At 37.7% G+C, this 14,109-nt stretch overlaps 1 protein-coding gene across 1 annotated transcript in view; it reads right to left on the bottom strand.

The window, feature by feature from the left end:
- LOC100242320 (mitogen-activated protein kinase homolog MMK1) overlaps positions 1-14,109 on the bottom strand; it is a 20,953-nt gene extending 6,844 nt beyond the window's left edge. The window contains exons 1-3 of the mRNA XM_010652423.3: positions 13,570-14,109; positions 13,330-13,459; positions 2,885-3,022 (exon numbers count right to left, since the gene is read on the bottom strand). Coding sequence (XP_010650725.1) covers positions 2,885-3,022; positions 13,330-13,459; positions 13,570-13,808 — 507 coding nt within the window. The 5' untranslated portion in view covers positions 13,809-14,109. The remainder of the gene's footprint in view (positions 1-2,884; positions 3,023-13,329; positions 13,460-13,569) is intronic.

Here is a 14,109-nt window from a genome sequence, read left to right as displayed (position 1 = left end):
CGTCAATCCTTTAATTTCCCAATCATGAAAAAGCCTCAAAAAGCGAGGGCTCCACTGACCCCCCCTCTCCTCCTCCCACACGTTTGCTACCCAAGAGTCTCTATCACGGGATAGAGAGAATAGAGACAAAAAAATGCTTCCATAGATGAGTCACCACATGAGCTATCCTTCTAGAATTTAACATTTCTTTCCATCACCAAGAATGAAGTGATTTCTACTAGTGAAGGATTCCCACTCATTTCTAATAGCCTTCCATACACACCTCGTGACCATCCCTCACTATCTTTGAGCACCAGCCCCTTCTTCCCAAATTTTTATGCAATAACACTTTTCCAAAGGGACTCACTTTTAGAAATGTATCTCCAGCACAACTTGCCAAGGAACACCTTATTAAGAGAAGAGAGATTCCTTGTACCAAGGCCCCTAATTGTTTTATGTGAGCAAACTATGGACCAATTAACTAGATGAGGCTTTTGCACTGCCTCGACCCCACCCCAAAGGAAGTTCCTTTGGATATGCTCCAATCGTAGACTCACCTTTTTAGGGACCATGAACAAGGACATAAAATAGATAGGAAGGACTCGACAAAATACTTTTAATCAAGGTTTACCTCTATCCTTGAGAAAGATATTGTTTTTGCCACATAGCAAGCCTTTTTTTAAATCTTTCTTCAACCCCATCCCACATTTGCACTACTTTTGAGAGGGGCTCCTAAAGGCAAGCCTAGATAAGTAGAAGGAAGATGCCTTACCTTACATCCCATAGTAGCAACTAGGACCTCAACGTCATCAACACCTCCAATTAAGATTAGCTTATTTTTTTCCAAATTGATTTTCAAACCAAATATTGCCTCAAACCAAATGAAATACCAACTCAAGAACTCCAAATGTTCTTGTATAGAGTCGTAGAAAATCAAAATATTGTTAGCAAACAACAGATGAATCAGAGCTAAACCCTTGCCACCTTTACCACCTACCTTGAGTCCTATGATGAAACCCCCTTCCTTAACTCTCCTTAAGATCTTACTAAGCGCCTCCATGACTAAGATAAATAAATAAGGAGAAAGAGGGTCCCCTATCTCAACCCCTTAGAGCTCACCGGGGTTTCGTTGATGAGCACAAAGAATTTTGTTGATGATATATACCATTTAATCCATCTAATCCACTTAAGACCAAAACCCATTTTCTATAAAATCATCAATAGAAACTCTCAATTGACATGATCATATACCTTCTTAATATCCATTTTGCAAATAACTCTACTATTAAAGCTTTTCAACCTTAAGTCAATGGCCTCATTGGTAATGAGAACTACTTCCAGAATTTGTCTACCCTCCACAAAAGCATGTTGACGGTTTGAGACCATTTTTCCCAACCTTTTTGAGTCTATTATCCAAGAATTTTTCCAAACGCTTATAAAAGCCCCCCATTAAGCTAATTGGTCTAAAATTCACCTTTATTTGGGATCAAAACCAAGAAAGTGGCATTAAGACTTCTCATGAAAACTCCTTGAAGAAACCCATTACCTCCTGCTTAACAAACTCCCAACAAAACTTCCAAAAAGCCATGATGAAACCATCTGGTCTCAAGGCATTGTCCCCACTCAAGTTGAACCAAGTAGCCTAAACTTCCTTCTCAGGGAAAGGAGTCTCCAAGATCCTCACACCCTAAAGAATCAAAGCTCATTTTGTTGATGCTTGGTCTCCATTCCACCAATTTGAACAAGAGGCTTTGGAAGGTTTAAGTCACCCCTTCCTTTATGTCAACCTCATTAGAAAGTTGAACCTCATCAACTTTGACTTTGACCAAGAAATTTCTTCTCTGTGCATTGGCTTTTTTTTTGGAAGAAACTGGTATTTTTATCCCTTCCCTTAGTCATAAGCCTATAACTCCCTTGATTTATGTCTTCACGTTGTTTCTTCCGACCTACAAGATTCATTTAGCATTGCCCTTCTAGCTTCTAATTCATCAACGATGAGGGTTGTTTCCCTCTCTTTGGAGTCCCAAAAGCTGATTTTCTTTAAAGCCTCATTTTCTCTTGTGATGACGTTTCCAAAGACCTCCTTGTTCCATTTTTTGATATCCTGCTTAAGGGCCTTTAGCTTTGCTGCCAAGACATGACCATAAGAGCCTGTAAAGGTATAACCCAACCACCAACTTCCTTAAAACCTTTGGTTTTCAGCCACATGTTCTTGAATCTAAAAGGGGTCTTATCACTCAAACCACCCCCATCTAACAAAATAGGAGAATGGTCTAAGGTCTTACCACTCCTTAAAGTCATCATACCTTCCTTCCCATCCATAAAATGTTTTTCTAAGTCCCCCCCCCCCTTTTTGTGATTGATTTTTGAGTTCTTCATTCTACTTCCACACTGATGTATGGCTTAAACTATACCAATTAAAAAAAGATAAAAATGATATCCCTCAACTTGTCTTTATGCAGCCCATCTCCACAGAGAGGGGACATGAGTACTAAATGCACCACAAACCTCAACAGTTTCATTGATAAAGCTGTTAAAGAAGATTACCAAGATGCATTTTTTTGGTGGAAGATGATGCCTACTTTGGCTTCATCTCTTCAATTTGCTCAAACAACAGATGGTAGAGGGATAAGAGGTCAGAAAAGATGTATGTACAGTAAGTAAAAAAGACATGACACCCATTCAATTAGAAGAAAAAAAAGTGATCCTAAACAGAGGAAAATGGAGAAACACAATTCCTGACAGCCACCTGAAGTAGTTGAGATAAAGTATTGTCATGTTGAGCTACTGTTTTTTGCTTAGCTTTGCCTTCCATATATAGTTGACTTGTATTTTTATCTCTTCATCAAGGACGAAAGAAAAATGAAATAGGTTGGTTTTACCAACTAAATGTTTAAACTAGAACCTGACAGTGTTCTTCTGAAAGTGCTTGATTGGAACGAATGATTTGATGAAGGTCAGTATCCATTAGCTCATATGCAATGTAAACATCATTAAATGCTGTCCTCTGAGGTGGTGGTATAATATCTCTAATTGCAACAACCTGTATGACAAATACAGGTGCATTAGTCAATAAGAATTGGCATAAATATATAATATTTACACATTTCTGTCCATGTGCCTGTCTTTATGAGGAAACTAATAATATGACCAAAATAAGAGCTGAACATAGAGCCTAAAAACCATTTCATGATATTATAGGCAAAGACCATTCATTATGATGGACTATCAAGCATGTATATTAAAATTTAAAAAAAAAATCCTAGCACAAAAATATCATAACACAAATCTAATGAAAATAAAATTATCATGACACAAATCTAATGAAAATAGTGGTCATATGACGCAAAGAAGTAAATCATAGCACTCATGAATATAGAACCTAAGCACCAAATTGGAAAAAAAATAAATAAATAAACACATAAAGAGCACTGAGAAATAGAAGAATTAAATAGGGTGGCAAGGACAAAGGAAAGAAAATTTAAGGACACTCGTAACCAGATAACCCAATTCAAATTTCTTGACAAGGCTGCAAGGACAAGTGGTGGGGCATATCTCCTAGCGGTAAAGGAACAAATGTTACAAGTTGGGTATATAGGACATAAAGGGGTGGCTCTCACCATTCACATGCTTCTTGCCTAATTTTTTTCTCCCCCATTTAATTTCAACTAGCCACTTCCATGAGCTAAAAGGCATGAGTATTTTTCAGGAAGAACGTGATTAAACCAAGAAGGTTTGGCTTTATAGACGGTATAGTTCAAATTAGAAGATCAAGAAGAGGAAGGTAAAGGTAATTGTTACACAATGTTTTAAAAGGTTAAAGGCAGTCTTAAGGTGTTTTGCCTAAATGAGGCAATGTATAAGTTTCGAGGCAGAATGAGGTGCAAGGCTCAACTTAAACAAATAAATAATAAAAAATTATCCAAAAAAAAAAAATCACAAAAAAAATGAATAAAAAAAAAAGGCATGAACTTTATAATGATAAAATTAATTATTTTTCATTGTTAATACTTAATAGTTCTAATTTAGTTCATTTTTCTTTCCTAAAATTTAGCTCTCTCATGGTTTTACCAAATAATTTTCAACGTTACTATTACTATCACTAGGATCCCCCAAGGAATATAATAATATCCAATTGTTATATTATCCTTCCCATTTGCATTAATATCCACCCATCCTCTTCTTCTTCATCCACCAATTGTAGTGATATCTTTTTTTTTATCTATCAATAATTTGAGTATATATAAGATCAATCACTAGGAGTGTCAATAATTCCCTTATTCTTCTCAATCTCTTTTTCCCTTCCATTTTAAAAGTTAACTAAAAGTTAAGTCAGCCCTTATTTTGTAAAAGGTTTAACCAAATAGGAACTCAAAATAAAATTCATAAAATCTATATCACAAGTCCACAAAAGCATAGATGATAGGACCCATTAAAACTCATTGAATATTAAAATCAAATATATACCAAAAGCCTATAAAGGCCAAAAACCCTTTGGATATTTGAAGCTTAGATCTCAACAACCTCAAGGCTATAGCCTCAAAGCTATAAACCTCGACAGGGTGAGGCTTAAGCCTAAATTACCTTAACTGAGGCTATAGCCTCAAGGCTAATTTGTAGAGCCTCACCTTGAGGCGAGCCTCAAGGTGTAAGCCTCAATAGCCTTTTCAAACATGGCTATCGCATAAGCTAATAGCATGTTTTTACTAAAAACAGTTTAAAAAGTGATATGAGTATTTTGGGCAAACATTTTATAGAAGCATACTCCACAACATTCAAGCAAATCCAAACAAAACTCATAAAATATGTTACAAGTTGCTCAATATGATGTATCTCATATATGGGGTGTTGTGTAAGCTAGATATAGAGAAGGCGTACGATCACTTGAATTGGGATTTTCTACTATTGGTATTGCAAAGAATGGGGTTTGGGGAGAAGTGGACTGGCTGGATCTCCTGGTGTATCTCCACAGCGACGTTTTCAGTTTTGATCAATGGCTCTCCAGCCGGTTTTTTCAATAGTTCAAGGGTTTGCGTCAGGGAGATCCTCTCTCTCCCTACCTATTTGTTATCGGGATGGAGGCTCTTAGTAGGCTCATCTTTAGAGCAGTGAGGGGGGGTTTTCTTTCGGGCTGCAGGATAGAAGGAAGAAGTGGAGACGGGGCTATGGTAACTCATTTGCTGTTCGCCGATGATACTTTAGTTTTTTGTGAAGCTTCCCAAGATCAGATGGCTCATTTAAGCTGGTTGTTGATGTGGTTTGAAGCCATATCAGGTTTGAGGATTAATTTGGATAAGAGCGAGATTTTGCTGGTTGGGAGAGTAGAGAATTTGGAGGCTTTGGCTCTTGAGGTTGGTTGTAAAGTGGGAAGGCTGCCAAATTCTTACTTGGGGATCCCTTTGGGGGCGAATCACAAGTCCGTGGCTGTTTGGGATGGGGTGGAAGAGAGATTTCGGAGAAGGCTTGCCTTGTGGAAAAGGAATTATATCTCCAAAGGCGGTAGAATTACCCTAATTCGTAGTACTTTGTCAAGTATGCCCATATACTTGATGTCGTTACTTCGAATGCCAAGAGTGGTTAGTTTAAGATTGGAAAAAATTCAAAGGGATTTTTTGTGGGGGGGTGGAGCTTTGGAGAGGAAGCCTCATCTAGTAAATTGGGATTCCGTGTGCTCGGACATAAGGAAGGGTGGTTTGGGAGTTAGACGTTTGACTACTCTTAATAGAGCCCTTTTATGCAAGTGGAATTGGCGGTTTGCGAATGAAAGGGAGGCTCTTTGGAGGCAAGTCATTGGTAGGAAGTTCGGGGAGGAACAAGGGGGCTGGTATACTAGAGAAGTTAGGGAGGGGTTTGGAGTAAGCTTGTGGAAGGAAATAAGGAAGGAAGGAGCTCTCTTGCAAAACAAAGTTGTCTTTTCTGTGGGGAATGGTAGAAGGGTAAAATTTTGGAATGATAATTGGTGTGGGAATTTCTCTCTCAGTAATTTGTTTCCCTCTTTGTATGCCTTTGCTTCATTTAAAGAGGCTTGGCTAGAGGAGTTATGGGATTATTCGGGAGATGAAGGGGTTTGGAATCCTAGCTTCTCTAGGTCCTATAATGACTGGGAGGTGGAGGAGGTGGAGAGATTACTTCTGACAATCCGGGGTAGGAGGCTTAATCCTCTTTTGGAAGATAGAATGCTGTGGAAAGAGACTAAAGATGGGATTTTCTCAGTTAAGTCCCTTTATAGTTCGCTAGCTTCAAGAAGAGATGTTCAATTCCCCTATAGTAATATTTGGAGTACTTGTGTGCCTACCAAAGTGAGCTTCTTTGCTTGGGAAGCTTATTGGGGTAAGGTGCTAACCTTGGATCAACTTAAAAAGAGGGGCCGGTCTCTAGCTAATAGATGCTTCCTTTGCGGTATGGAAGAAGAGTCAATTGATCATATTCTTATTCAGTGCTCTAAGGCAAGAGGGTTATGGGAGTTATTGTTTGCTCTGTTTGGTGTTACTTGGGTCCTCCCTTCTTCGGTTAGAGATACTCTTAGTGGTTGGAGTGGCTTTAAGTTGGGCAAGAAGCGTAGGAAGGTGTGGAACGCAGCCCCGTTGTGCATTTTTTGGGCGGTTTGGAAGGAAAGAAACAGGATAGCTTTTGATAATGAAGAGTTATCAATTCATAGGTTGAAGAATTCTTTTGTTTGTAATCTTTGGCTGTGGACTAAATCGGTTGTAAATGATGGTCCTATTCCTTTGATCAGTTTTTTTGATTGGCTAGGCACTAGTTGAGGGCTGGTATTGTATCTCTTTTTCTTTTTATGCCTATTGGCGCCTCTTGTATACATCCTGTATGCTTGGGTCAGCCTCAAGGCGCCCTTTTCTAATATATTTTTGTTGTGTGTTTGCCTATCAAAAAAAAAAAATATGATGTATCTCATACACATTGGATTACAAATTTATAGCAGGCATATTTAACATCAATACTCACCCAAGAGAGGCCATGACTTATCAATTAGATGGGGATTAAAAACTTTATCAGTTATCTTAGCATAGTTTCTTAGTAATTTGACCATGCAGTAGCCATCTTGGCCTCATAACTTGGGCAACTTATAATGGACAGAAATGTGAAGATAAAAAATAGATGAGGAATTCCAACAATAATTAGAATATATATATATATATATATATGTATGCATATATATATATATATATATATATATATATATATATATATATATATATATATATATATGCATACATATATATTGGTTGTGCATATGTTTTCTCTTTGTTCGGCATTGCTTGGGTCCTTCCTTCATCAGTAAAAGGACACATTTATAGGGTGGCATGGTTCCTTTATAGCAAGGAAACATAAGAAGGTTTCAAGAGCTGCTCCCCTTTGCATTTTTAAAACAATTGGAAGGAAAGAAACCAAAGAGTATTTAACAGTTTGGAGCAACCAGTTCAAGCGTTGAAACATTCTTTCATTGATAGTCTTTTGTCATGGGGCAGCATGTCAATAGAAGTAGGCTCACCGTCTTGTATTAATTTTGTATATTGGGTGGGTTCTTGGTGAGGAAGAGAGTGGCTGTCTTTTGGCTGTCCTCTGCCCCTTTAGGGTTGTGCCTTTGGGTGCCCTTTGTATACATCCTTTATACCTTGATGTATAGCATCCTTGTTTACTTATATAATTTATCCTTTTACTTGTCAAAAAAGTGTGGGTGTGTGGGTGCATGCATGCGCGTGTGCGCATGCATGTGCATGTATGCATGCATGCATATGTGTGGTGTGCATGTGTGTGTGTATGTGTGGCACAAAGGACATAAAAGTGATCAAGATAATCAATGGAGTTAAACAAATTTAAATATATATTTTTTGTAAGGAAACTATGGCTTATAGAGGCAAACCCTAGTACATGGAGTAGACATTAAAACACCAAAAAGGAAGACAAGTGCAAAGGAGCCTAACAAGAGGCTGATCACAAGGCCTTTGCATTTTTTGGACAATTGGAACTAAAGAAACCAAAGAGTATTTAATAGTTTGGAGCATCCAGTTCAAGCATTGAAACATTCTTTCCTTAGTAGTCTTTTTTCATGGGGTAGTATGTCAATTGAAGTAGGCTCAATCTTCTATTAATTTTATATATTGGGTGGGTTCTTGGTGAGGAAGAGAGTGGTTCTCTTTTGGTAGTCCTCTCCCCCTTTAGGGTTGTGCCTTCAGGGTTCCCTTTGTATACATCCTGTATACCTTGATGTATAGCATCCTAGTTTACTTACAAAATTTATCCTTTTACTTGTCAAAAAAAGTGTGTATTGAGAGGGCACGGAGGACGTAAAAGTGACCAAGATAATCAATGGAGTGAAACAAATTTAAACATATTTGTCTGTTAGGAAACTATAGCTTATAGAGGCAAACCCTAGTACATGGAGTAGACATTAAAACACCAAAAAAAAAAAGGAAGAAAAGGAAGTGCAAAGAGGGTTTAGCAAGAGGTCGATCAAGAGTGGCCCTAGGTCAACAAAATCTATTAAAGAAATCTGAAAGAAACAAGCTTCCCTAATCCAGGCCCTAAGGTTTCAAGAGTGGCTCCTTTTTGCAATTTTTTTCTTTTTGGACAATCGGAAGCAAAGAAACCAAAGAGTATTTAATGGTTCAGAGCAGCCAATTCAAGCATTAAAACATTCTTTCCTTTGTAATCTTTTTGTCACGGGGTAGCATGTCAATAGAAGAAGACTCACTATCTCATATTAATTTTGTATATTGAGTGGGTTCTTGGTGAGGAAGAGGGTGGTTATCTTTTGATTGTCCTCTCCCTTCAGGGTTGTGTCCTTTATTTTTTTTTAATACTGGGTAAAGAAAAGATCTATTAAAAAGAGTCGCCAAAAAAGCGACTCAAGGTATACAATACCTATACACCCACCGCCAAACCGGCCAATAAGTACAAGTAAACAAGCGTCCAGTCGAGTCAAAAAACAACCTTAACTAGAGCCCAACCAATCAATAAAACTAACTAAAGTTAGAGGGCGATCAACTATAAACAACTTTGCCTTTGACCAAAGGGAAAAAACAAAAAAGTATTTGAGTCTTTGGATCGAAAGCACATCCTCATTGAAGGTCAATTTATTTCTCGCCTTTCAAACCGTCTAAAAGATGTATAGAGTAGCTGCTCTCCACACCTTCTTACGTTGTTTTCCCACAAAAGAACCATGTCAACTAAGGAGAGTCGCTCTAACTAAAGAAGGCAACACCCATGACACACCAACCAAGGTGAAGAACAATTTTCACAAGACCCATATTTTAGTACAATGAAGAAGAAGGTGGTCTATAGTTTCTTCCTTCTCATGGCACAAAAAGCATCTATTTGCCATGACCCACCCTCTTTTTTGAATTAAATCCAAATTTAAAACTTTTCCCCACGTAGCTTCCCAAGCAAAGAAGCTAATCTTGGGTTGTACCCACATGTTCCAAATGCAACTTGAGGGAAACAAAGAAGGTTTGCCCGACTCTAAAGCATAGTAAAGGGATTTGACCAAGAACTTTCCACTCTTTGTTTCGGTCCAAAACACCATGTCTTCCACATCACCGCACACTCTCTTCTCATGCAACCGCCCCAAGAAGCTTTTCGCCTCCTCCACTCCCCAATCATTAAAGGATCTTGAGAAACAAGGGCTCCACCCCCCCTAACCCCCCTCAGCCAAGAGGTCACAAATATTCGACACCCATGCCTCCTTATCAACAGCTAAAGCAAACAAGGATGGGAATGACACACACAAAGGAGAATCCCCACACCACCTATCCCTCCAAAATCTCACTCTCTGCCCATTACCTACAAGGAAAGAAATCCTAGTACCCACAATATCCTAGTTTAACTTTATCATTTTCTATAACCCAACACCATACAGCTCACTCACTTCCCAAGAACACCATCCCCCTCTTTCTTCCCCGTACTTCCCTCTAATCAATTGATTCCACAAAGCCTCTCTCTTATTTGCGAACCACCAATTCCATTTACAAAGAAGAGTCTTATTGAGTGTCAAAAGACACTTGACCCCCAAACCCCTTTTCTTCTTACTTAAGCACACCAACTCCCATCTTACTAAATGAGGTTCTCGCTCTAAATTTCCACCTCCCTGAAGGAAATCCCTTTGAATTTGCTCTAGTCTCTGTCTAACCGAGCTTGGCATGCACAACAAAGACATAAACCCCCTTCAGGGTTGTGTCTTTGGGTACCCTTTGTATATGTCCTATATAACTTGATTTATAGCATCCTTGTTTACTTATAAAATTTATCCTTTTATTTGTCAAAAAGAGTGTGTGTGTGTGTGTGTGGGTGGGTGGGTGGAGGGGTGTTGTTCTTGATGAGGAAGAGAGTGGTTATCTTTTGGTTGTCCTCTCCCTTTTGAGTTGTGTCTTTGGGTACCCTTTTTATATGTCCTATATACCTTGATGTATAGCATCCTTGTTTACTTATAAAATTTATCTTTTCACTTGTCAAAAGAGTGAGTTGTGTCTTTGGGTACCCTTTGTATATTTCCTATATACCTTGATGTATAGCATCCTTGTTTACTTATAAAATTTATCTTTTCACTTGTCAAAAAGATAATAAATGGAGTAAAACAAATTTAAACATATTTTTTTTGTTAGGAAACTATAGCTTATAGAGGCAAATCCCAATACAAAGAGGGTAGACATGAAAACACAGAAAAAGGAAGAAAAGGAAGTAAGCGTGTGAGTGTGAGTGTGTGTGTGTGTGTATGTGTCTGTTTGGGGTGGGGGGATGGTGTGTTGAGGAAAGGCAAAAAAAAAAAACGGAGGACCTAAAAGTGAACAAGAGAATCAATGGAGTGAACTAGGAAACTATAGCTTATAGAGGCAAAAGTCCTAGTACATGGAGGGTGGTAGACATTAAAACCTAGAAAAAGGAAGAAAAGTAAGTGCAAATGGGGCCTATATAAGAGGCTGAACTCAAGGCCCCAGGTCAACAAAACCTATTCGAGAAATCTAAAAGGAACAAGCTTCCCTAATCTCTCCCCTAAGGAGTCCCTACACCACAAAACAGGATCTAGCAATACCCTCTAGTTGCAAGCGAAAAAAGAATAAAAAAACAATGGACTCCAAATGAGTTAAGGCTAGGTGTTCCTAGTTTGATGGTGTCCATTAAAAAGTAAGGGATTAGGAAGGGTATCCATCCACATTTGACAATCATGCTTACTTTTTATTTTATTTAAAAAAAAAAAAAATCATATTAGCTTCCTAAACAATTTGGCTTCCCTCTTTGTTTCGTTCTGGGTTGCTCAATTCTTTTTGCCTTTTCTGCACACTTTCCAGGCAAGAAATTTCTCATCTTTATATGCATTTATTTCTCTATGATACAATTGTTTCTCATAACATATATATATATATATATATATATATATATATATATATATATATATATATATATATATATTATTTCCTAATGGTCAGTCATTACAGCAATAATGGCAGGCACTACCATTCTGGATTCTGTTGCTTCCAACTTATACAGAACAATGCCATAAGCTCCTCACTGAAAAGTAACCCAAAAAAGAAAAAAAGTCCTAGTAGTGCTACCTAGACTAAAACAATACAATAACCTCAGCATTTCAGTTAGTTGTCCTACTTTCCTATATCCCTTTGTCTATTGGGAACATATATTTTCCATTTCTTTTAGAAAATAATTATTAAAAAAAAAAATCTGGTCCCTAATTGGATCAGTTATGTATAGGAAACTCATATTGCTACAGTTTTATATACAATTGTATTTCCTTAAATACAGGATATACACAAAGAGAATGGCTAGTAGTGTTTGGTTAGTATTTTCAGTTTTATACACGATTGTATTCCCTTAAATACAGGCTATACAGAAAGAGAATGATTAGGTAGTGTTTGGTTACTATTTTGGAAATACTTTTCTTGCTTTTTTGAGCAATACCCAGAGCAAATTCCACTTATAATAACACATACTATTCTAATATTGATTTCAGAGGTAGAATTGATAAAGGATTCCAACAATTTTTATAAAAACAATTGAGCCTACAGAGCTTACCAAATTAGACAAAAAAAAAAACTTCAGATACTAATGAGATTGGTTCAGATGAACAACAGAGTACAACCAAATTCACAATTTTCAACAAGATTTCAGATCCATTCTCATCTTTCCAAGAGGATAAATTATAATGCTCTCGCAAGATTACAATTTCATCTCTCATTTTTCCAGCAAGACTTGAGTGGCTCCTAAAATGTCATTTATCAGCATTAAATAATAGGTAGACTTTTAAAAGTTATCCCACATCATCAATCATTTTCAACTTTATGAGGCTGGTGGTTTCTCTTTGCTAACACCATTCTGAATACCAATGAGTTCAACCCAATGGTATCACTCCTAACTATATAAAAATGCTAAGGAAGGGTGTTTTTAACTAAACTTGTGCACAGTTTCGATCCCTTTTGGAAAATGACAGCTACCTACCCTCTTCAACAACAAAACACAACCCCCTCACAATGAAAGCAATCAAACACTATCTCCAATATTATTTCCTAATAGCTGGATTATGCAGTATAAACAAATCAAATCTTTCACCACCACGGTTCCACATTCCATGGTTTCCACATGACAGAATGCTACACCACAGTGTCTTTTGAGCTTGACATATTAACCAACAAATTATTAGAACCCAACAAGTTGCCCATTAGCCAACAAATGATTAGAACACGACAAGTTGCATATTAGCCAACAATTTTTTTAGGTCCTTCCCTACTTCATTTGTGTGTCTTTTGAGCTTGACATATTAACCAACAAATTATTAGAACCCAACAAGTTGCACATTTGCCAACAAATGATTAGAACACAACAAGTTGCATATTAGCCAACAATATTAGGTCCTCCCCTACTTCATTTTGTGTGTATATATAACTTTTTGGTTGAAAAGATGTCATATACAAAAAAACAAAATAATCAAGTCACATATAGAAAAATAAGATAATCATCACACAACTTCTTTATATGTTTGTAAACTAAATGCTTGTCAGAGGATAAGTTCGTATTCTAAAAACAGAATACTTTACATCTTAACCTTTCTTTATAGAAAATGTCATTTATAGAAAAACAACACAATCACTGCATAATGTTCTATTCATATTTGTATAATAGTATTCAAAAAACAGAATAATTGAGATAAGCCTTTCTTGCTTTCTTTGGCAAAACAAAAAACACAAACAAACAAACCAAGGTTACTACAATCTTGATTGTACAACACAACGCAAACCAGAAAAACAACGAAAGAATGAAATTCCCTTTCTGCATTGACACAAAAACAAACTGAAATCAAAGAATCAGTAACTATCACTCACTGACGTTTTCATGATCCATGTGCCGCAAAAGCTTGATCTCCCGAAGCGTCCTCTTCGCATCGATTTTGTTATCGAATGCATTCGCTATTTTCTTTAGCGCCACGTGCTCGTTCGTCTCCGAATTCAGAGCCGAGCTACCACCAAAAGAAACCAAATCGAATCAAAAATCTCAAAACAAAAATAAATAAAAAATAAAAAATCACCAACGTAGAGAACGAGACAAACGAGCGAGATTGCACTTTACCACACGATGCCGTAAGCGCCCTTCCCTATGGGCATGATTGGAGGCTTGTATTTGGCCGTGACCTCGAAGATGTTCCCGAAGATGTTGTACTGGATGAATCTGCCGCCGTGGCTAAGCGTCGCCGGAATATTCTCCATCCCAGGCACCGGGGCATGCTGCTGCTGGTGATGCGGATCCGGCGGCGGTACCGCGTCGGACATCACCGTGTCGGCGTCCGGCAGTGGCGCTTCTCCATCCATCTCCCTTCCCTTTCTCTCTTCTTCACCGCCTCCCTTCTTCTCCCTCTATGTGGAACCCTAGAAATGGAGATGAGAGCTGAGAGTCAAAGAGAAAACAAAAAAGGAAAAAAAATGTACAGATCTGAAATTTCTGCAAGATTTCTTATTTATATGTTGGTGGTGGTGATGCTGCTGTTTTATACTTTATCCTAAGAGAGAGAGAGGGTGAAAAATGAGCACGTGACCGAGAGCATCTGCTAACGATTTTTCCACGCTTCTCTTCTCCTTTTTATCTCTTGGTGCTCTCGTTTTGCGCCACGTC

Source organism: Vitis vinifera, chromosome 5 (assembly GCF_030704535.1).
Source record: "Vitis vinifera cultivar Pinot Noir 40024 chromosome 5, ASM3070453v1".
Classification (NCBI taxonomy): domain Eukaryota; kingdom Viridiplantae; phylum Streptophyta; class Magnoliopsida; order Vitales; family Vitaceae; genus Vitis; species Vitis vinifera.
This window is presented reverse-complemented; position numbering and strand designations above follow the sequence as displayed.